The 23457-nt window shown below is 42.2% G+C and overlaps 1 protein-coding gene across 1 annotated transcript in view; it reads left to right on the top strand.

Annotated features, from left to right (window-relative positions):
- Window positions 1-1063: 1063 nt before the first annotated feature.
- LOC308069458 (uncharacterized protein) overlaps window positions 1064-23457 on the top strand; it is a 46628-nt gene continuing 24234 nt past the window's right edge. The window contains exons 1-3 of the mRNA XM_080401810.1: window positions 1064-3127; window positions 3549-3614; window positions 15937-16011. Coding sequence (XP_080257936.1) covers window positions 3079-3127; window positions 3549-3614; window positions 15937-16011 — 190 coding nt within the window. The 5' untranslated portion in view covers window positions 1064-3078. The remainder of the gene's footprint in view (window positions 3128-3548; window positions 3615-15936; window positions 16012-23457) is intronic.

Here is a 23457-nt window from a genome sequence, read left to right as displayed (position 1 = left end):
CAGTGCTCTCCTCTGTTCCCATGCAGCAGCAAACACATTAATTCAAGCCAGGCATGGATTAAGTTTCCCAGTGTTGCTTACCTCCAAGATAATGGAGAAGCACTTCTGCTCTTGGGTGCCAGTTTTACCTTGGCCTCTTGGTGGACATGGCATCTGTTGCCTTTCGACTAGGACTCACAGGCCGACTCTTCCCTCATTTGGGCATAACAGTAATGGACCAAATAGCTTTGGGACCTCACCCTGTACTTTGGCTTGTGTCAAACATGCTGTGGAAACTGGGTGGGTTGGAACATGAGAGTTACGTCTCCTTCTGGGGGGAAAAAGCATGAGTTCAATGGCATGGTAGATCTTTCTGGTTTTCGTGAACATGTTGAAGTAACCCACGTGAGCTTGGTTTAGGGATGTATTAGGCTGGGGATAAAATACAGGAGAAAACTATTGATTTATACTATGACTGCATTTGGCACTATGTCATACAGATTAGTTCCTGCATTTTAAATGTTTTTATTCTTGGCTTTGAGAGAAGTATAACACATGTTCTCAACACCCTACTGCCATAAAAGTTTTCTACTTTGGGAGCTGTTCAAAAGGCTATTCAGATTGTGTGGTTTTATGAAATGAAGAGTGAACAATGTTTTGTTAATGTGTTCCTTTGAAAGGAAAGGCAAGGTGTAGTGAGAGCAGCAAGCTTTTCCCCCTCTTGTTTCTGGAGTGGCAATTTAGTTCAAAATAATTGTCTGTGCAGGGAACAGTTTATTAGAAAGTTGTCCTGGATTGTAAACTGTTCCTTAGTTTGCAGTTTCCTAGTGATGAAAGTGTCACTACTATTGCTATCACTATTATATTAGTGATTACTTCCTGAAGACATTGTATTCATATGCTTAATCTCAGTTAAAATACTATTCATGTGTATTTTCTTCCTGTAGAATCTCCTCTACCCTTAAACAAAGTTACCTCATGGACGTAAGGACTCCTCAGACTGCATCAGTGGCCATCAGAATGGGCAAGAGTAAGTCTTGAGGAAACTAAAAGTACTAATAGTACACGTGTTCTTAAATTTTTAGCCTGTCCTATTTTGTAGCAATATTTTGATATTGCTACTTAGCAATATCAAAAGCTTTTGTTGTTGATAATATTCCATTTAAGAGTCTCACAGTTGCAGATGACACTGGTGGCTGATGTCTTTATTTGACTTCCAGGTGACGTTCTTATGATCACAAAAGCATGCTTTGTCAGTACTCTGCTTCCCTATTCTGTTTCTTAAGGAAATTACAGGCCTGCTGATACTTAGGATACATACAAGACCTATAGTTTTGGATTCAGGCTCATGGTTTTAGATGTGTTTTAGTAGCATCCTTTCCTCTCTTTGTTTTCCTCTTGACAAAACATGGGTGCGGCATGATGCTTTTTCTCAGAAATGTGTAGTGCCAGTCTGTGATGTTGTCTGATTAACAGTTGCCTCCAATGTTACTTAATTTTACTTGATGATGCAAAATCTTGTATTCGTTTTCTTGTGGTCCTTGCAGACCTGTTTTGGAAGCTGATTTTCTTCATGTTGGCTCCCTGGTGTTGTTGTAAGGATGATGAGTCTATTCAAGACTAATACATGATTTTTAAGTAGGATTAATTTTATGCTATTTATGGTTTCAGGCAAGCCAATAACAACAATAAGTCTCAGTGGACAGACTGTTATGTAAATACAGGAAAAGCTAAACTTTACTGCATTTTCCTTTAAAGGCAATGTTTACTGGCAAATTGGATGGCATTATTCAAATTATAAACTGTATGGATTGTAAATGAACATAATAATTTTGAACAAGTCCTGCATGAAACTGTGACCTATGTTGCAACTAAACATTTTGATTTATTAAACACCATATAAGTTCCTCTTTCTATGATGCTTTCCCCAAAGCACAGCAAGTGCTTGGGGAAATTGTAGCCAACCCCACATAGCAACTCCTACTGTGCATTTCAAAGCTGCTTTTTCAGAAATGTTGCTCTTTTCTTACACAGTTCAATAACCCGTAGTTTCCAACTCATTAGAATAGTTGCTTCATTTCAAAACTTTCTTGTACTTACTTGAATGTGTACCTCTCCACTGTATAAAATAGAGATGACCAGTTTCAAGTTTGAAGTGGTCTTTTGAGTGGTTATGCTCCCACTCAAAGCAAGTAAAAGGGTGAAGTCAGGAGTGAGAAGGGAGAGCCAGGGAAATATTTGAAGAGAATAATTATTCTACATTGGTATCAGCTTGCAGAGGTGTCTGAGAATTGTCAGGTGTTCATTACGGTGTACGAAAATCCATGGTGCCATTTATCGAGCAAGCTGAGAGTAAGAATGAAGGGGTTTTTTTCCTATAGTGGTTCTCACTGATATACCCAGAAAGGTAGTGCATGCACTCTTCTGATGTGCCAACCAGTTCCACTCTGACAGCAGTGGACGTCTACTGGTACTCCATGTCAGCAGTGACAACCAAAATGTTAGGGTTCTTTCATAAGAAACAGCAAAATAAGCGGTATCTAATAACAGAAGATACTTGCAGAGTGGTCAGCCTAGTATAAACAACATTTGCAGACAGCTGGAAGTCAGTACTGGATTAAATTTCGTTTGAGAAGTCAACACCATGAAGTCAGAGAAATTTGTGTACATTTGCTTTATTTGTAGTCTTCAAAGATTCAGCATGTCAACTGCTTCTACCACCACTTATTAGATGTTACCAAGTCTGAGCTGACACAGAGCAATTTGGCAACTAAGTCCTGAGATTTAGAAAAAGAGATTAACGTGGTTTCAACTTTTACTGTAGAAAACCCAACACCCTTGGGTTTTGAGATTAAGTTTAATTCTGATAAGAATAAAGAAATTTCCTTGGCTTATGTTTATCTCTGAGAGATTCTCTGTATCACTCACATATTGTAATATGTGTATTTATTTTCTTCACCAAATATAACTAAGCCAATAAATACTTCTTGCAAAAATCTGTCTTCCACTAAGAAGACTTTTGCCTACTTTCGGGAAGAAGCTAGGCTTGAAACATTGTTTTCCAGAACCAAACAAGGTAGAAAGCTTTGATCTGTCCAGATGTTTCCTCTAGAGACACACCCTTCTCTTTGGGATCTCAACATGTTTGGTGAGTCATTAAGTTGTCGCTTTCAGTGTTCGTGCCTTTGTTAAACTACTGAAGGTTTCCTTTTTGGTGAGAACTGAGTGACTGGAATGTACATAGGAGAGTTATCTTTTGTAGTCAGGGTAAGTGTTTATTCTCATGAGATTATTAATGAGATGTTTCCTCATGTGAAGTATTAGCAATCTAGCGCTTCCTTAGTTGGAGCATTCATTGTGCCTTTGCCAGCCACTTTCAGGAGATCAGATGACTTCTCAGGTACCAGATTTTGTGTCTAGCATTAAGCCTTTAGGTCTTTCTCTAGTCCTCTTCTCTCAACTTCTATGCTAAAATGAGTATAATCCTTACAAGTTTTATCCAAGACACTAATACTATATTGTTCTTTCCCCTTAACCTGCTTTAACTTCTTTTCTACCCTTCCCTTCAGAGCAGTTTCCCAGAGAAACTGAATTTATGCATTCCTCAGGTGGTCGCTACGGGCATCTTCCTTCAGGTGGGTAGGTCCAAACGGTCAAAGCCTTTCTGCCCATGTCTGTGTTCTACCTAAGCTGGGCAGGCCTAGAGCAGCCAAAAACTTTGGGTGATCTTGAGTCTTATCCTTCATTTCCGTATTGTTCCTTTAGTTTGTTTGCACTAAGCCCATCATTCATGTTGCAAAACATGTATCTGTATAGCGGGTGATGCTGGGGCATTTCTAGGAAATTTGTAGGAATAATCTTGAACTCTCTTCTGGGATGTCAGTCACATAACACTTTAATAGTAGATAAGGTAAATGGAGGCCAAACAAGACCACCTGATGTAATTATACAAAAGTTTTTTGGAAAAGTTGGATTGCCCTAGAGCCAGCCTCAATTCATATAACATAAGCATAACTGTCACCCTGAACTAGGCTTTGGTAGTTCTTGTATCTGTTTATGATTGTCTGCAGCATTCACTGTGAACTGGTGCCTGGCAAAAAAAAATAATTGAGTTTATTATGGCATAATTTTTTGGGTGGAGCGTCCACCAAAATAACACTTTGATATTACAGAAAATGCCAGTGTTGCTGTTTCAGGAAGGGAATCTTACTTGGTACATGATGGCAGTGAAAACATGGCACCAGGACAGTACCACTCTCCCAATCAGCTTTAATAAATGGTAATCCTTTCTAAATGCAAAGCGTCCTTCCATATTCTTCCCCATGCTCTATGGTATGGAGAGAGCCGTAAGGCTGAAAGCCTCTGTAGGGTTTGTCTCTCTGCAAATATAAACTGAGGAGTAACGTGTTTGCAACACTGGTAAGGATTATGCTATGAATGTGGAAATATGGGATATTTTGTCAGCCAGTAAGCACTGGCAAAGAGGGAGAGAACTCAGTTCAAGGGTTCCAGTGCGCATCCATCTAACTGGACTCCTGGGAGCAGTGAAAGCAAAAAGCAGACGTGGATGGCTGGAAGTAGGATCAGTCAGATCATTTAACTCTTTAGAGGAAGCTGGGCCATGGTAAGCCTAGCTGGATGTATACTTCATTGCATTGCATAGATACATTTCCGGTTTCAGTAATGGCAGGGATGTTCAGTGGTGAGAACTTACTGATTTTTGGACATAAAAATAAAAATTTGTATGGCTGCTGGTGAGAATTGGACTAGCTGAAACAGGCTGTAAATCTTTTTCTCCCAGGAAACACTTCCATCAGATTATTTACTCTGTGGTAGATCACATGTTTTTATTTTCAGAGTGTTTATTTTTAAACATGTAAAGTGGTAACTGAATCAAACAGGGATGAAATATATTAAGAATAGGGCTGTCTGTCAAAGGAGTCTAAATTAAAATAATGATTTTTGAATGTTGAAATTAGTTCTGCAATTTTCTTTCTGTTGGTTTGTTGGGTTTTTTTGTTGTTTTTTTTTTTTTTTTTTTTTATTATTTGAAGGGTTCCTTTTTTGCTGTGAACCTCTAGCGGATGAGATAAATTGGCTGAAAATAGTGGTAAGATTAGATGAAGTGTGTTTCAATTAATAGTTTTTTTAAAAAGAAACTTGTACATAAGATCTGTAAGTTTTCCTCACATGTCAGGTTCTCCCTCCTGCACAGGGATCAACAGAGAAGAGATAATTTAAACAAATTAAAACCAAGGGCTCTGAGCATTATGCCAACCTGCATGCCTTAACACATGGGAAAGAATGTGGGAGCATTCCTCTTCATTTATAAGGGATTCCTATTTCTTGAAGCTGAATAGGTGAATAGGAAATGTGCTAATGGTAATAGTTACCTACCCACGCTGCCTTCCAGCACTGCCGGGACCAGAAGGCATGGCTGTGTTAGACTTGTTTCTACTAGCTGACGTCAGGTGGCTGAAACTGAAGTAGGCCTGTGGACTTCCACTCCTACACATGTTTTTGTCAGCATTTGGAGGCATTCCTACTTTCCATTCTACCAGTGAGGTGCTCCAGAACTTAGCCATGCCCCCTGGGGGTCCTTGATATTGCTCTGTGCAGCACAGTTACTTGGCAGACAAATTCTCCTTTCTTATTATGAAAAATTGCAAAGCTTTTCAAATAGCTTGCTGGTGCCAAATCCCACCTTCCTTGTTCTATATTAGGCCCCAAAAGGTTTCTTTCTTCACTAAATAGTACCATAAATATGTGTGGAACTTGTAGTTCTAATACCTTTTGGAAGGTTTTTGTAGGTGGTTCTATAAGCACAAAGATATTATGGGAGAAGAAACTCCTCAAGTTAATTGGTTGCTACTTAGTCGTTTCCATTCTTGTCATATATGCTGGCAGCACTTATTTTAGGAGTGCCTATTTGAGTAAAATATAAAAAGTACGTGGTAAATAGAGCACTGATGCTGCAGTTGTTGATTTTGGCCACATCTAGCATGAGAGGACCGAGGCTGTACCACATGCAGTGTGCATGGTAAAGCCAACTGACATGGAAATTGCAACAGCGTTCCTCAAGAAAAGCTTTCATGGTGGATAACTACTGGGATATTAATACGAACTGGAGATTTTCAGAACTTGACTGGACAAGGCCCTGAGCAGCTTGATCTGACTTAAAAGCTGGCCCTGCCCTGAGCATGGGGTTGGAGCAGATGGCCTCCAGAGATCCTCTCCAACTTCACTGATTTTATCCATACATTAGCTGATCTTTTAACTGATTAACTTCAATGATTTCATGAGGTCTAGTGGATGAAAATGAAAATTTTGCATTGTCATAATAGGAAGCTATAGAAGGGTTGTCTATATGAACCCCCGCTACCATCAGCATACTTAACTGTGATGACTGAAGCACTTTTATAGGTAAAGAGGTCCTATTCAGCCCATTAAAATCACTTTACAGACCAGGCCTAATGAGCCAATAATTTTCTTGTTGGATTTTTTTTTGTTTGTTTGTTTTTTTCCCCAGAGTATCCACTCAGAATTTTCAGGATATTTGAATTAAAAGCAAGTTCAGATATATGATTTTATTTTTTCTTACCAGGAATATATACAAGATAAAGCAGGTTTTTCTCTTTTCCTGGAAATGACAGGATGTCCTTCAATTGTTCAACTTGCTTCTGGACTACAGTTTAGAAATATTTTTCACATTGTGCTAATAATTTTCATGCACTTTTGATGACTCTCTCTACTATTTCCTTTTGAACACTAGCTATTTACTGCTTATCTGTGAGGTCTCTGACTTTCCAGTAGGTCCAGTGTTGCTGCAGTAAACTGATCATACATAATGTTACGTTTAATTCTGTAATTATTTTTTTTTCCTTGTATCTCCTTGCATACTGCTGACTTCAGTGACTTCATCTGCAAAACTCTTCTGAGATGAGCTGAATACATACTTGTATCCACTACCCTTTTTGTATTTTCTCCCATCAGTGAGAAGGAAATTAGGAAAGAAGAACTGAAGATTAAGGCTCATCATCTTAATTAAGTAATTAATTAATCAAGTCATAATGACTATAAAACTATTCCTAGCAGGTGAGGCTATTTCCCTTTCAAGACTTCATGTAACTAGCCTTGTGAGCATGGAGGAAGGAGTAAGTTTCAGATACTTGTGATTTTACTGAGGCTTTTGATGGTGTTCAGATAAGCAAATCAAGGAAACATAGTGTGGATTAATCTAGTATAGGATGGATAAAGTGGAAGAATCAGCTGCTTCAAGAGCATGTCTTGTGTGATAATATTTTCAGTAAAACAAAGGGCAGTAGAATTCAAAATGATCTTGACAAATTGAAGAAATAGTCTGATAAAAATAAGATGTGATTTTAAAACAGATCAAGCAGTCTGTCATATATTTTGGTGGGGAACAAGTGGTTAAGTGGCAGAAAAATAACTGGGTGGGTGAAAACATGAAAACTCATCAACAGTGCTGCTACTCTGCAGATGACAAATCCTGGGTCGTATAAACAAACAGTGTAGCTTTCAGGATACATCAAGTTTTTTCCACTTGACATTAGCAAAATGTTAGCTAAAACACTATGTCTCCTTGGAGCAGTATGGTTTTAGAAGGATGTAGACAGATTAGAGATAATTCAGAGAGGAGTAAAAGTAGTAAGGCAGCTTTCAAGATACATGACCTATGAGGAAAGACAGAAAAAACTGGCACTCTGGAGTTGCTTAATCAAAAGGAAGACTAAGGGGAGACATACTGGTCTTCGAATGCATAAAGAGCTGCTTCAAAGATAGAAGCAATAGCTTTTTTTCTGTATACCTACTGTAAGTAGGATAGAAATAGTGAGTTTCAACTGCAATGAAGGAATATTTGGTTAGACATAAGGGAAATGTATTAGGAAAACGTATGAGGGTAAGGATCATGAAAAGCTGGAAGGTGATTCTGAGGAGGGTTTTCAGTCATCATCAGAAAGAGCAGTTCAGAGACATCCATTAGGATCCATATGTATTTGTGATTCTGCCCTAAGACAGGGAGTGTTAACGTGTACATGTTCACAGTGTTCTCCTCTTGCTCAGCTCTGTACAGTCCTGGGAAAAACCAGAAGCACATGGCTGGCTGGGGGCAGCAGCACAGACCTGTTCTGTGTTGTGTGGAGCATCTTGACGCCCTGTCAGCAGCTCACTGTTAATTGCCACTGTTAATCTGTGCTTGAACTCCCACTCCCTACTGTGCCCCCACCCCGTCCCCCCATTTATCCTCTGGACACTTTCAGTTCAGTTCCTGGTGAACTGCTTTTTCTATGCCTGTATGTAAAAGGAAACCATGTGTGAACTATAAATAAAATTACTAGTAACCAGGAAATTCAGCAGTTCCATTTCAGGTAAGGAAAGCCCAAGTGGGCTGGAAGACAGCCCAATCGTGTTATGCGAGTGTGAATGTGATCTAGGCAAACAGATCTGATATAACACGGAAAGACTGAAACGATGATCTTTTGTGAATTTAAGTTACTTCCTCTACTGGCTGGGTTTTTCATGTTTCTTGTTCTATTTCTCTGCATTTATAATCTCTTACTCGGTTGCTAGAAATGCACTGCTGGCTAACGGTATATATTATAGCTGTCTCCCTTCTGTTGCATAACGTGTAGTTGCTTTTAAATATGAATAGGGACATAGATGGACAAGTCCTAAAATCTTGGGAAATTCCCTGTTCTTTTTTGTGACTGTTTCTGAAACTTCATTTTATTAACAATGTAGTAAAGAAATGGGAATGTTTCAGCTGCTTTTTTAAAGTGACCTTTTATGGTTTTTCTCAAAAACATCTGTCAGTTCCCAGCAGTGTCAAGTGTAGTCTGTCTGACCTTCCTCTTATTTAAATACTGTAAACTGTCTCTGCCGAAAGCTGGAAATGCATTCAGATTTCTTTTGAGAAATTTATTAGTGGTTCTACACTTTGATGTCAAAAAGGACTGTGTAGTTGACCATTTACTGTCATAGTTGCTGTGTGATACAAAGATTTTACAGCTTGCACTGAGGCCACACTTAAAAAATTCACCTCTGCAGACCACACAGCAAAAGTAATTGTACTTCAGCAAGAATATATACATAGATTATACACATATCTGTGCAAACATGCATGACATACTGTTAACTAAGGACATAAAGAGCCTGGTCAGAAATGACATCTAAAATCCTGTACATGTTGCACGCAGCTTTAAGTGGGATGCATGACCTCTTGCCAAACTGCAACACTGCAAAATGGTCAGCTTTGCTTTTGGTAAAAACCTTAAAAAGTAAAAATCCTGAGCCAGTGCCTCATGAAAGTCATTGCACAAAATCTGTTCCAAATACGTTACTGCCAATTTTTGCTTAAGATCAGAAGATAAAACTGACAATAGTTAAAGACAACGGATTAAGTCCCATAATAGACAAAAGAAATATGTTTACATTAGGGATTGAGAATGAGTTTGTTTGCAATGCTAAAACTATTCTGATGATACCTTCAGGTGATCTGTTGCCCTTGTGCATTAGACCAGGGCCTCAGATATCAGCAGAGGGTGACCTTTGAATCTGTAACAGGTATGTTGCTTTTCTAATGAAGCATGTTCCAGATTTGGGCCACTGACAAGTAGCTCAGCACTGGCTTCTTAAAAATGAAGACCAAATTTTTCTTAAGGTCTCTTGCAACCAAGCATGCTTGGTCCTTTCTGACTCATAAGGGCAAGGGACTGTGAGCTGATGCCCCATGCTTGATTTGAATGTTGAGGAGTCAAAAGCCAGACCAGATGTCGGGGAGGGACAAGATACAGGAGTGAGATGAAGAAAGTTGAAGGCTGTGGTTGGTGGGAAGAAGAGAAATCACACCTTTCTCTTTCACTTTTGTAACACTCTCTCTGAAACGTGTCTCAATGCATCCTGAGAGAGCCTGGGTGTTTTCCACCAGTCTGTGAAAAGGCTGGTGTGGAGTTTACGTCATGAAATGCACTCAGAGCATGGTACAGCATGTTTTAAAGATTGTGGGGAACAGTCACCCCAAAGTAACGATCATTCTGAACTGTTTGGTTGCATCTGGTCTCAGTCAAGGGCAATATACTTTTAATTCCATTTAAAAAACAAATAATCTGGATATCAGAATAAGAATTTTCTGATTCCTTCCATAATTTCCTTGACCATCTGTTTAGGGAACTGAGAGCTGGGCCATGGCCTTGTCATAACAACTACCTGCTTTCTCTAGTGCATTCTCCAGCCTACCCAAAGGGTAAGCGGTGCGTGCTTGTTAGCCTTATGGATAACTGGTGGCCTGGGACATCCTGGAAACTCCCCAGCACACAGCTCGGTGCTGGTGTGCATGCTTGAACAGCAAGGATTACAGGAACCCTTCCCACTGCCCACATGCAGATGGGCCAGACTGACAATTTATGAGCTTTTAATTATTGACTTAACAATCCCAATATTTCTTTCAGATCCACATGTCACATTCTAAGTCATCTTTCTTTGCTTTGACAAGAATAGTTAAAAATTTTACCCTTTTTCTGCTCTCATGACCTTTCCTTCTTGTTCTCCCCCATCACATAACTTTGTAGCTTTATTCTTCTAATTTTTGTAAAATAGTAAGTTTGGTCTGTCTCAGGAAGCTTAACTGAGACTCACAGAGGAACTTAGTCACCTAGACCTTCATGGAAATCACTTAGATATTTGGTAGATATAGTAATTTGGTGTTTATTTAAATATCTCTGTGGACGTGGCACTTGAATGCCAAAGTGAAGCATAATAGGTGGAATACATTTTCACTATCTCTGTTCCCTACCTGGATCCTCTCATTGCCCCAGATCTTACAGAAATATAAAAGATCGATTTTGAGGCCACTACTACAAGTCATCATTCTCTGCATTGCAAAATGGGACTGTGGCAGAAGATGGGCAACGATGCAGTGGTAATGCCTCAGTAACAACTTCAGGAGATATACTGAACAATTAATTAATTAAATACCATGTGCTTGGTCATCCATCTGCTTTATTGTGTTTTATATAAGAGAACTGAAACAATACAAATACCTTTCCAAAACTGGCTGAGGTAGAAGAACAAGTCCTTCTACTTGACCAAGAGAGGATATCAGCCAGGAACGTCCTGTTTGTGAGGCTTCATGGCTTTGAGAACTACATGTGAAGCACTGAAGTGTCACAGGAGAAGGACAGTGGCTGTTCTGACGCCTGCGGCAGTATTCCTGGCATACCTAGGCATTCCCTTTTGGAATTTCTGCCTGTTAATGCAGGTTGAATCAGCATAAAATACCCAACACCTGACCTGCAACTCAGTCCCTGGAGGGATAAACAGAACACTCACTGAATGATTGATTGCCTTGCCAAAGCTGAGAAAGGGTAGCTGGAAGAAGATGTGGCAGGAGCCGCATACCCTGTGGAATTCCAGAGATCAGTGAGAATGTGCTCTTACGAGCAGTTAGAACATGTGTGCATGACAGATTTGCCAGTTCAAAAGTTTTGGGACAGTTTAAGGTGTGGTTGTAGTTGGATCTGACTCGTTTGGCCCAGTAAGTAAGATCATCTGAAAATGATGACTTTGTGCTGGCACGAGTTAGGGATGTGTTGTATCACAGATTTCCTGGTCTATAGTCTGTTTCTTTGTGGGGATTTTGGGGCGGTTTTCTTGGTGGTTGAACCTTCTGTTTCTCAGATCAGTTACTGTCTCGGGAAGCAGCTTTTCTAAGCAATGCCAGAGCTAGTCATTATGTGCATCTTGTCATTGTGAAAGTAGTGTTCCCCTTTAGCGTCCTACCAAGAGCTACCAGGGAATGCTGTAGCAGCCCTTGCAGCATGGATCTTGGCTTGGCTAAGCTTCTGCCAGCCTCTGCACAGAGCAAAATATATTGCAGGCCATTGGCTTCCTGCAGTGTTAGGCTGTATGCAGTAGAGATTGCAGAGCTACAGTGCTGGATCAAATCACAGATGGAGTCTTGCTGATGCTCAGACACGAGATCTGCTGTTGGTCCGCCAGATCATGGATTCTGTTGGGCCAGATTGTGTGCTGGAGGGGTTGGGTCCATGGAGCAGAGATACAGGTCTTGGAGAGGTAAAGAGGTGACTGCTCTGCAGTGACTGCACTACATCTCACGCAGCCTTCAGCTTTGTCTTGCCCCACACTGCTCCCAGTTGATGCTTGTATGCAAGACCTCAGGGTACTTGTTGTGTGGTTCCAATTTGTGGCAGCCACAGAACAATTCAATCCACATCATGGTCCGAGAGGGTGGCTTCCAGTCCATTTGCTGTGCCTGGGCTCTGGAGCTGTAGATTAGTGGTCATCCAGCTTTTGATGAGGATTTCACTACTCCTGAAGTGAGAAAATAAACCCTATCATTTTCTCCCCATGGGCTCATCATTCCAATACTTTGCTCAAAGTGCTGCAGTTCTCTGCTTGGGCCATCTTTTGAGGTGGTTAGCACTTGATGAACAATCCTGAGCAGTGACGATCCTATGCGGAGTATGTTTGGGGGAAAGTGAACGCTGCTTTTCTGGAACATGTATGGCTTCATAGTAGCCTTAGCAGTTTTGTCATCTTTGGTCTGGACCTCCTGTGTGAGCAGGATGGACTGATAAAATGGGATCTAAGGAGCAGGGCAGTCAGATGCAATGGAGAAAGAAGGTCCACAAGTATCTTTTTGCAGGCTAGCTTAATACAGCACCCATCCATGTCAAGACTTGCCCAAGACAAGAGCAGATGGGTCCAGGCCATGTGAACAAGGGAAAGCATCCCAGCAGGTTAATGAAAAAGCCTGGTGTCCTGTTATGTACTGCACCCTTGTCATAAACTGCTGCTCAGTAAGCTATTGCTGGGTCTGTGCCTGTGCTGTGTCTGCATCTCTTCCCAAAAAAAGGTAATCCAAGTGGCAGTGGAAGCTAGTAGCACGCAACTGGAGGAGTATGTGCAGCAGGGAGGAAGGCTTCTGGGAAGGCATGGTGAGAGGTATGGCTCTGGGAGCTGCTCCAGAGGTGGGGCAGACATGGGATCTGGGACCAGAGAGTGTTGCGAGGTCAGGCTGGGTGGTGTCATGGAAGATGTGGCATTGCTCCAGAGGCTGAGCACGCAAAGAGGCTGAGGCCAGAGCAGGCTAGGAGAGGGAGCAACGGCACTCTGCATGAATTGTTTCCACCTGTAAAGCTCAAAAGTAATGAGAAACATAAATAGGTGGGAAAGACAAGCCTTTTACTAGCCAAGTAGCAGTTTACACTGGGGAACTGAGGTTATTCTTACTCCCAAAGGCCCTGTCTGTCTATGAGGGAGTTCTCCCTCCCTTCCAGTCCTTCCCCCTTCTCCTATGTAGACAAATCTATTGTCTGTTCTGGAGTGCTGGAAAGCTGTAGGATGCCTCTGTGAAGTCCTTAGGGCCTCTTCAGGACATACAGTGCCACTCAGGATGCGGATAAGCTCCCAGGAGTATAGGCAAAACATCTTCCCCTATGTGCAGCCATCCTTGGCATCCTATGCTGTCCTGCACCCTGACCCCACCTTGGGCTCTGCTCTCTGCCAGCCCCCTTTGGAGCACATGCTGAGCCACTGGTGTGACACGACATCTTGCTGAGGTCCCCAGCCAGCCAGAGATGGCCTGCCACAGTGCTAACAGGTCTGTCAGCTCCACTTGGTTCCCATGCAGGACTTGTGATGTGGGATGAGATCCAGCAGAAGGATAAGCCTTTGCAGCGCGGAGGGAGAGGTTCTGGCCTGGTGCCGATATTATTTTGTCACACGTCACACGGCATGCTGGACACAAAGCCAGGGACTGGAGAGGGACTGAGGCAAGTAACTCTTAAAGTCATAGGCAAAGAAGTAATCTGAGGTCAAGATCTGGGTCTAAATGACTAGAAATTGGGTTTAAAATTGTAATGGAAAACAGAGCATAAACCTGTGTTTAAGGAAGAGCGGAAGGCACCAGAAGGAAGGAATGGGTTGATGTCAACACATGCCAGGGTAGCCCCTGGTCCCACGGCAGCACCTGCTACCATAAACCCTGGGGGCACAGCTGAAAACTGGCAACACTTTTTGGAGATGTTGGGGTGTTTCTAGAAAGGATCAACAGTCTGTTTGATCTGCCTGTGGCATGCCAGATCTGGCAATAAGAAGGCCACAGCTGCATTTTGCATATAGTTGAGCTGGAGCCTGAGACGGTGATTTTACAGCAGAAAGTCCTGAATGTTGTTTCAGCAAAGGTATTATTGCTCCAGCTCCGGACCCCAGGCACCGGCGGTCTGTTGCTGCTCTTTCAGGAGTGCTGGTCCAAGTTTTCCCAGCTATCCTGTGGGCCACCTCGGGAAGTTGATCTGCCCTGGTAAAACAACTCTGAGGAAAAAAGAAAAAGGGTCATCTTTATTTTATTTTATTTTTTAAAGTCAAATCTGTTCCTTGATATGGGCAGGTGTGGCAGGGGCCACTGTGCCGGGAGTATGTGGCTGACATGCCTGGGCAGGACTACTTTAAGGCAGTATTGCTACCAAAGCCTTGTGTTACAAAACCATAATATCGAATTTCCTACAGATGCCCGAATGACCATGACATGGTGGTGGATAACCACACTACTACTCTGTTTTTACTGAATCATTGTAATAACCTTTCTCCTTCACACAGACTTCCTTACAGGCACAAAAGAGCTGATTATATGTTTGATTAGTTACTGAATGGCAGAGCAGAAAATACAGAGGCAGACAGGCGCCTGACAAACAGAAGTTTTTCTACAGTGCAATCTGAGATTTCTCATACAATGTATGGCTTTTCCGTAATACTGTCGTGTTTAAAACAGAGAACTCTTGAACAATCTTCTACTTGCATAAGGAAGTTGTACTGCCCTGAAAATGTTATGATATTCATTATACTCAGGTTCTGAGATAGCTCTATGTTTGCAGAAGCTGCTTCGTAAGTAAACACTTTTAGAAGTAGCTTTACTTTTTACCAATTACTTTTGTTATGTTTTGGTAATCTTTGTCTAAACAGAATTATGTTAGTGACTAACACAGTTGTCTGCTGCCTACTCACTCCCTTTTTCCAACAGCTTCCTACCAGCCTTTGGCCACTTCCAAGAAAGGCTGATGGTGGCATAATAATCTTAAAGACAGCAAGTTTCTCCAGATGTGAAAACATTACGCAGTTAATAACTTATTTTAACTTTCTGTACTGATGACGTACCCAATTTCCCCAGGTAAATAACCAAAGGACTGAACGCTCCTGCAGGCGTGACTGTCAAAGTGTTGCACAAGCAGCAGAGTTAGTGGGATGCCAGTCTTGTGGAGTTGTGGCTTGTGCCTGGATTCCCCATTGTCTAATCTAAGTGGCATCCACACTGCAGCCTGTTCTTAGTTTTAAAATCTCCTTTCTTCTTGTCTGGTTTTCTGCAGCCTGGAGAATGTCTTTTCTTTGGCTGGTATGCTGTTGTCAGATTTGCTTGAAATTGGTCAGAGAGTGTAAAGCCATGGGGGAAAGGAGGCAACAGCATGAACGACAGACAAACTGCCATACAACAGCAGAGCAATCACATAAACCTTTGTGCTGAATGTGACAGTTTTACTGCTCTGTGATGGGAGGAAAGGGAGGTAGAGTGGAGCGGAGGAAGTGATGCAGGGGAATTCTCTGGTCCGTGCAAAGCCTGCTTTGGATAGCTTTCTCCACCGAAGCAGACGGTGGCATTTGTGAGCTGCCTACCTGTGGCAATGGCTAAGTAGGCTTTGCCATAAACCTCTTGGGTAGGTTGCAGCTACGGGCTGCAGGAGCAGCTGCCCCAGCCATGCACGTGGCGCTAGGTATTCTGCCTTTCTGCTTCTGGGAGGCTTCCAAGTACTGAGGAGCTCTCATCTGCGGGAGAGCAGGAACCCTTAAATCTTTGTGGCTATAAAGAGGAGGGAATGTTGGTATTGGAAGAGTCTGCTGATTTATCCCTCTATCTCTTTCCAGGAATCAAGAAGCTAAAGGTCACTCCATGGAATTTCTCCATCCCCAGAAGCCCTTGCCTTGGGAATGCAGCCACAGGTTTGTGCCCTTTGTAAGCACAGTCATTCTGAATGCCTGTTCTCTCTTATCTCTTGATGTTTTCCTTTAAGATTAAGGAGCCGATTGCTGGTATTTGGCCGAATTTAATCTGGGTAGAGTGGAATAAACCAGACTTCATCCTTTTATATAATTCTAGCCTAGCCCTGAGGACAACTGTGAATCCACAGGGACTCTGCTGGCTTCTCTTCATAACTGGTTCCCATCTTCTGTGTTGCTTATTGTGCATGTGTGAGATCAGAAAAAATGAAATGCTGATTAAAAGTTTTCTGATAGCAGTAACTGAAAAGGCAAAGGGATATGTAGAAATCACTTCCTATTCTACAATTGGTTTAGTAGTTTCTCTTAGCATCTGTTTGCTTCTCTGCCAAACCATCTATATTTCTTTGTCTTTTAAGTGTGCATTTATATGCACAGAAGGTCCATGGAGATCTCAGCACCTGTCAATACCACAGGCACATTCCCTTTGAAAAGGCTGAATAAAAATTGAAGTTTCACCATTTGGTGTCCGGACAATAGCTAATGCCTAATGAATTTTCTGTTGGCAAATGGTCAACTGTATCACCCTTACACAACATTATTGATGTTGTTGCCAGCTAAGTTAGACAGCATTAAGCGATCTTTAAAGAAAAATCCTTGTGGCTCTTTTTATAATTTGAATGGTATGTCCAGAGCAACTTGCTGAGACAAAATTTTGAAAATAAAAGTATGCAAGATTAAATTAAGGAGCCTGCCAACTACGGGCACCCAGTTACCTGCACTAGCATTTGTAGACTTTTAAATGATCCTGGCTGCACAACAGCTTCAGGAAAGTCTAAAGTTAAAGTTCTGGGCTGTGCCTCTCAGGTATGCAATCCAAAACTTCAAGCTCAGTGAGCTGTGGGCTGTGTAAACCCCATTCATGTTCTTCTGGGAGCTGGAGGAACCTTGGCTGTAATTCAGTAGAACTGGGTGTTTGTGTAAGTGGTGACTGATTTATGGTTCAGAATAAAACCTGGGCATTTCATTGTATTGTCTGCTGAGCAAATGGACTTCCCTACCCTACGGCTATGCTCCAAGGAGCCAGCACTGAAGGAATCCTCATTGATACAAAACTGGGATATTTTTTACCTTTTAGCAAGGTGTAGAGGAGGTGAAAATTTCTCTTCCACAGTCTTTTGAGTGTTTCATGAAAATTAGTAAAATCTAAGGCATTCTATGAAAATGATGATTCGTCACTACAAAGGTTTGATTTTTGCTTATAATTAGTCAAGAAATATTTGATCTATTTCTACTTTTATGGAACCTACTGGAATTAATCCTGTAGGTTCAGTGCATTCAAGATCAGACTCATCTGGCTCTTTGTTTCAGAGTATAGAATAATTCTGTTTCTGATGAGACTTCCTGGTCAGGTGATTTTATTTGAGCTAGAAAACATATTTTCCAGTCACATTTCCATTTGAATCTATCAATTTTCTATGGCAAAGTTCCTGAGTAGCCCCTGCTGCTTCCTGACCTTTGACCAAATGTTCTAATAGTTTCCCTATTAACAGTAAGCTGATGTAGAATTTCAGATGGTACTAACTTTGCGACAAGGATCATGTTTGGGGTTTTTGTTGTTGTTCTGTTCATTTCCCGCCCCCGAGAGTGTTCTTAATCTATATGAGTTTCATGTGAGAGAAAAAAATAGAAGGTGAATTGCTACTTTAATCAACAAACAAAAATCATGATGTTAATGCACCACCAAAAATCATTTTTACTAGAGTCTCTGAGATAGGAAAATATCTCTACAGTGTGAAGACCCCAGTCCCCGCAACTGCTCACTACAACTTTTGTAGTGAACACTGGGTCTGATCTGTTCATCATGGTGTTAAGAACTAGAATGTTCTTAGCAGTGGCCAGACAGAAAATTTACATTTTGATTCTGACGATTTAGATAGGTCCCAGCCCACAGGTTTAAGCAATATGGGCAGCAAGTTTTCTTGTGCATCAGTGTGTGGATGTATTGAATTCAGTAGAGCTTCTCCAATTTAACCAGCTGGGAATGTAGCTTCTTCTGAATTTTAAAAACTTTTTTGAAAAAAAAAGTACCCCAGTTTCCAGTGGGAAGACAACTCCAGCCTGAAGTGCAAGGAACGCTAAAGGACTTGGTGGAAACAGCATCTGTGTCACGGGGTTTTGTTGGGAGCTCCTTGCTGAGTCACTTGAACTGGAGCTGTGTGGGTGCAGCAGTGCCAGGCCGGTGCCCAGCGCCTTCGTGGAGAGCAGCCCTGTGCAGGGCTTGCCATACCAGGGGCTCCGGCAGCTTCTCTCGGTGCACAGTGTCCAGGGGCAGGGAGCTGGCACACCCTGCAAGAAGATGAAAGAAGTTGTCTTGCTTAGCATGTGGTGGGAGGAAATAAAGCAAATGTCCCCTGATTTTGAATGGCCTTATGCAAGTTCAATTAAAAAAAACCCAACAAACAAAGCAAAACAAAAAACCTACTTCCTGTAACATCAAGATGACACTTTGCTGCAGTGTGTTAATGTTGGTGTTTGCACCTGACTTTAAGAGAGCTCAGACTAGGGAGGGAAGGGTTGCAGTCTGTGCATGGTTTTATAGTGGTCAGAAAAAGATCTGCACACCACTGCAATAAAACTTTTGCTTAGGATGAGAATTTAAAGTGGAGAAAACAGACAAAACAGAGCAAGCAAATGACAAGCAAGCAGCCAGACAAAACCAAACCACTTCCATGTAAACACTCTGGAAACTGCAACCAGTACATCGTGCCAAGTTCAGAGGACAAGGCAGAACACGAGACCTTCACACATTGATTCCATGTGCAACGTCTTACTTCTCTTTCCTTTTCAGCCACATCAAGTGGAATATTGAGGGGCAGAAGAGCCTGTACCGCCAGCGCTGTGGAACACAGAGACAATTACAAAACCCTGCTCCGGAGGGGAAGTGAGAAGTGGTGGTGTGGGAAGATGGAGAGACTTAGCTTTGGTTAGAGTGATCAGATCATTAGGTTTTAGGGGGCAGAGGGGGAAGATCCTTCATCTTTTTAAGGAAGAGGAAGATGTGCTGCTGGGTCAGATGAGCAGTGGAGGAGCTTGGGCTGAGATCCATATCTTCCTCTGTCATGAAACCATGATTGAAGCAGGATAAACATGCCTGGCACTGCTGCTTAATGGGTGAACACTGCATCTTGTTGGCAAAATGAGAACAGTCAGCATCCCAGAGCTTTTTGTCAGGACAGCAGAGCAATCTACATACTCTAGAATTGCCCGACTCAAGGGGTATAACTGATCCTCCTTTTTGCAATGGCCTGTCCATTTGTACAGCATCTCTGTTAGCTACTGCCACAGAGACATGACACAATCAGTCGTCTACTTTTGCAACACATTTTCTCCCATCTCTGTTTCCAGCATGCTTGCTTTGTCCTGTTTCAGCTGATGCCATCAACTTCAGCTGTTCCACGAACATATCCTGTCTTTTATTTCATCTCACTGGTGGTAGCCCTGTTGCTTCCACTTGGTGCAGACCTCGTAAGACTGCTTTACTGAGAAGGCAGGAAGCAAGATAGTTATGACACTGTGGAAACAGCCTATTGTTTCTTCTCCAGCAAACTCCCTCTGGACAGCAATGCTGGGAATATGTTCCTTTTGTGGAGTGTTTTTGGGAGATGCATTGGTGGTGTACGTCATGGTAAATTTGCCACGCACAGAGAGTCACTGCCTTTCCCTGGGGGTAGAGAGCAAAGAGGCACACTAGGCTCTTGCAGTGTAAAAGCAAACTTCTAGAAATGCTCCACAAAAGTGCTTGAAAACTGGGCTGTTTCCCTAGGTAAGGATGGATGCTGTGGGAGAAACCAAGCACTGGAAGCAATGTGTCCTGAAAGACAGGACATCTGATCCCTTCTGCTAACTAGGACAGAAAATCTGTATAGAAAATATACAGTTTTTCTGTCCCAGGTACTATCCTGAAATATATCTGTGACAGAGGAGAGAAAAGCTGATCAAATTCCTCTTCCAGGGGCAGTCTTACAGATCAGTGGAAAGTTTCTGTGTAGAACAGGATCCTTGGCAAGGATGCGCCACTGCCAGGTGACAAGCAGGTGCCCTCAAAGACCAGGAAAAGCATCCAACATTCTTTTTCCTGTTTGCCACAGGTGTATATTATCAGGTTGTGGGAACAAAGCTGGGAACTGTCTCTTCATCTGCCATCCTGAACTGCCCATGGTGATTTCCAAGGTAGAAAAAAATGGGCATATATCAGATAGGAGGGGCTGAGGAGCTCAAGGTGGCCAGGTTCAACCTATTTCTGTTGCCAGAACAGTTCTTTGGCTCAGTCCCAGCGTGCTCTCCGTTTACTCCTGAGGGAAAGGGTGGCTGGCAGTAGCTTGCACCAATTATTCTGGCAGTGGCAGGCTGTTCCTGGTTGGTGTCCTCCCGGAGCATGCACACTCTTCACTGGGTAGCTGCAAAATGCCTGAACAGTTGCTCCAGTGCTTTCAAGGAGCATCACATTGACCATGTCTGCATTGCACACCCAGTCTGTGTGTGTGTGTGTGTGTGTGGGGGGCACAAATCCAGTTTTCTGCAACAGCAGCAGACCTTCTATTTTTGCTGAGAGAGGCTGTGCTGTTCCAAGTGCAGGCGATGCAGCCGTGTGACAAAGAGCTGTGTGTGTGGCTTACCGGAGGGGGCTAAGGGCCCTGGCTGGGCACTGCTGTGCTATGCCGTGATATACAGGACCATTGATCCCGCTCCCCCAAGAGAGGTGTGGCAAGGGAACTGAGGACAAGACAGCTGTACCTTAGGAAGGAGGCACAAGGCTAGCATAGGACTTTGTGGGCTTTAAGGTACAACTGAGTTGATGACCCCTAAGTAACATCAACCAAAAAAGCTTAGATGCTCTGGTGTATTTCTGTCCTTAACACTGGGGATGCTAGAGACCGTACAGAAATTTAAGTACAAGCCAAGAAAGAGATAGCCTGAAGTTTAAGAATAGGTAAAGGTTAAGGAGAAAGGCATGTGGCCATATATATAGTTTGGCTATTATTTTTGACACCTTCATTTAACAGCAAAGGAGGAAAACCAAATTTTTGCAGCTGTAGCCTATGTGGAACCAGTCACATTGTTTGTCATGCAAAAAGTTTATCTTCCACTGTAAGTGGTACAGCTGTAGCTTTTTAAACAGTCCAGCTTTCTCAAAGTACAATCTTTATGCTTTTTCAGTTTTTAAAAAAACACTAAGAAATGGGAAAACTGAATAGTGACATTTATTAAATTAATAAAAGCAAATGCCAAATATACCTTTCTTCTTAAATTTAGATCCTGGAATTATTTTGGGTCGATATCTCATTAAGTGTCAAACTTGTATGTATTACATTTCCTTTTCCTTTCTCCTTCTATATTAGGTAATAGGAAGTTGTCTTCCTGTGATTTACCGTGATGCAACAAGCTATAGTCCTTGGTCTGGGCTTTTTCTTACACATATCAAAACCAGAGTCTTCTGCAGTTCTCTATTTTTATTCTTTCCACACATGGATGGAACAAAAAGTTTCTGCAGCCATTGCATAATGCCACAGTCAGCTATTAGGTGCCACCAGCTGTCTGGTTTGAGTCGTGTGGTAAGGAGATATCATCCTATTACAATTCCACTCTAACTTACACTGGTAGGAATTAAAAGTAATGAAATAAATGAGTTATGCCAGCCATCTAAATGTGAGGAAAAATCAATCTATTAATTTCCAAAGGACTCTCCAACAAGCTTAGGGTTCATTTACTGCCTATTGTAGTTAAGGAAGGACTATATTTGATTTTATCTAGATATCCAAAATCAGCTTCATTTAGCTACACTACCTACTACAATATCTGTCTATCCTACATCTGCTATCACTGAAAGATCCACCTTGTTGCAGAGTAAGCCTGATGGTATCTGCAGTTACAGTAGTGCTCTGGGTAATTGCCCAGTGCACTGATGAACAAGGCCTTGATATCCTGAAATCTGCTGCTTAGCTGTAAGGAGCCAAACAACAGGATGCTCGAGGCAATCCTTATACCCGCCTTGGGGAAGATACACAGGAGACTTTCCCAACGGAGCTCAAATTGCTGTTGTCTGGCTCTGATGTTAACGCAAAGTTGGGTGATGTCCATCAGTGAATCTGGGGTGCTGGACTGGGGTGGAGTTGTAGTGTGGTGCCTGCACAAACTCCTGTGTTTAGTCATCACTTCCAGTCTGCAAGTGATAGCAGTTTGTGTTCCTGTGAAAACACAGGCCTGTTTTGGGAATCTGTTGGGACTCTTCTCTCCTGCATCTGTCTCCTCAGCCTGGTTTCTGGCCAGGTCCTTTCCTGCTTCATCTTAGGTTCCTGCTTGCATCCTGTATGTAATCAGCTCTGATTTCTAGCTGGGTCCCTACCACATATTTACAGTTCTTCCTGATTGTTAGGATTTTCTCCCTATGTCTGCCTATCCTGTATCTGCCATATGATAAAGCAGTCTTGAACACCCAGAGAGAAACCTGCTGTTTGCCTGCCTGGCTCTCACCAGTGCTGCTAATCCCAGGAGGAGGCAGGAAGGCATTAGGTCGGTGTCGTGGTACCAGTGGAGGTGTTTACATTTATGGTGCACTGTTGTCTTGGTGGTTTTCTTTCTGAAGGTGTGCCTAGCTTTTTGTTATCTGGCATAGCTAAAAGTAACAGATGTGCAGATGGAAAAAGAAAACCAGATTTCTAGAAGCAGAAAGTGAATTTTGACATGTGTTGCTTATGTTCTGGACATTTCTACCACTGTGGCCATACAAGGCATGTAAAGGACAAAATATGACATATCTATATGTCTGCATTTACAGTACATTTACAGTAGTGCTTCACATATTTAACACAGATGTTTAAATGCCAATACAGGTGTAGATGTTTGGCAGGTTAGTGGATGTGCCAAGAGGCCACTGAGATGAACTTCTGTCCAGTGTTATATCTAAAACTGCAACACACCTATGAGCCCTCAGAATGACTTTTTAAATGTTGGTCACATTCAGTGCTTGACTGTTTTGCTGAATTGGGCTGTGTTTTGGCTTATGATAAACATTGTGGCTAATGTACGAGATCCTGGAAGTGTTCTAGCTGTGTGACCACTGGCAGCCCTCTAGCACTGTGTTTTTCTAAACTTTTTTCTGTTGCTGTGGCACATGCTGTTTGCTTTATTTACACTCAGATGGGCTTTCTGTTAAACATTTTCATTATTCCTTTTTCTTTTCCTCCTCACTTCATCAGAATGCAGCAAAGCTGACTGCTGGTGTAGGGAGAGGTGCCAAAAGAGCCAGTGTCCAGCTTGGATTATAGAGCTTCCCTCCAAGCTGGTGAGTCACATAACATCTCTAAGGATGTATATCCAAATGGCAGATTACATCCCTGCTCCATTAGTTCGAGCTCCAAAAGTTGTTCGGAATCCAAAGTTATACTG

The sequence above is a fragment of the Falco punctatus genome (genome assembly GCF_963210335.1).
Source record: "Falco punctatus genome assembly, chromosome: 9".
In the NCBI taxonomy this organism is placed as follows: Eukaryota; Metazoa; Chordata; class Aves; order Falconiformes; family Falconidae; genus Falco; species Falco punctatus.
This window is presented reverse-complemented; position numbering and strand designations above follow the sequence as displayed.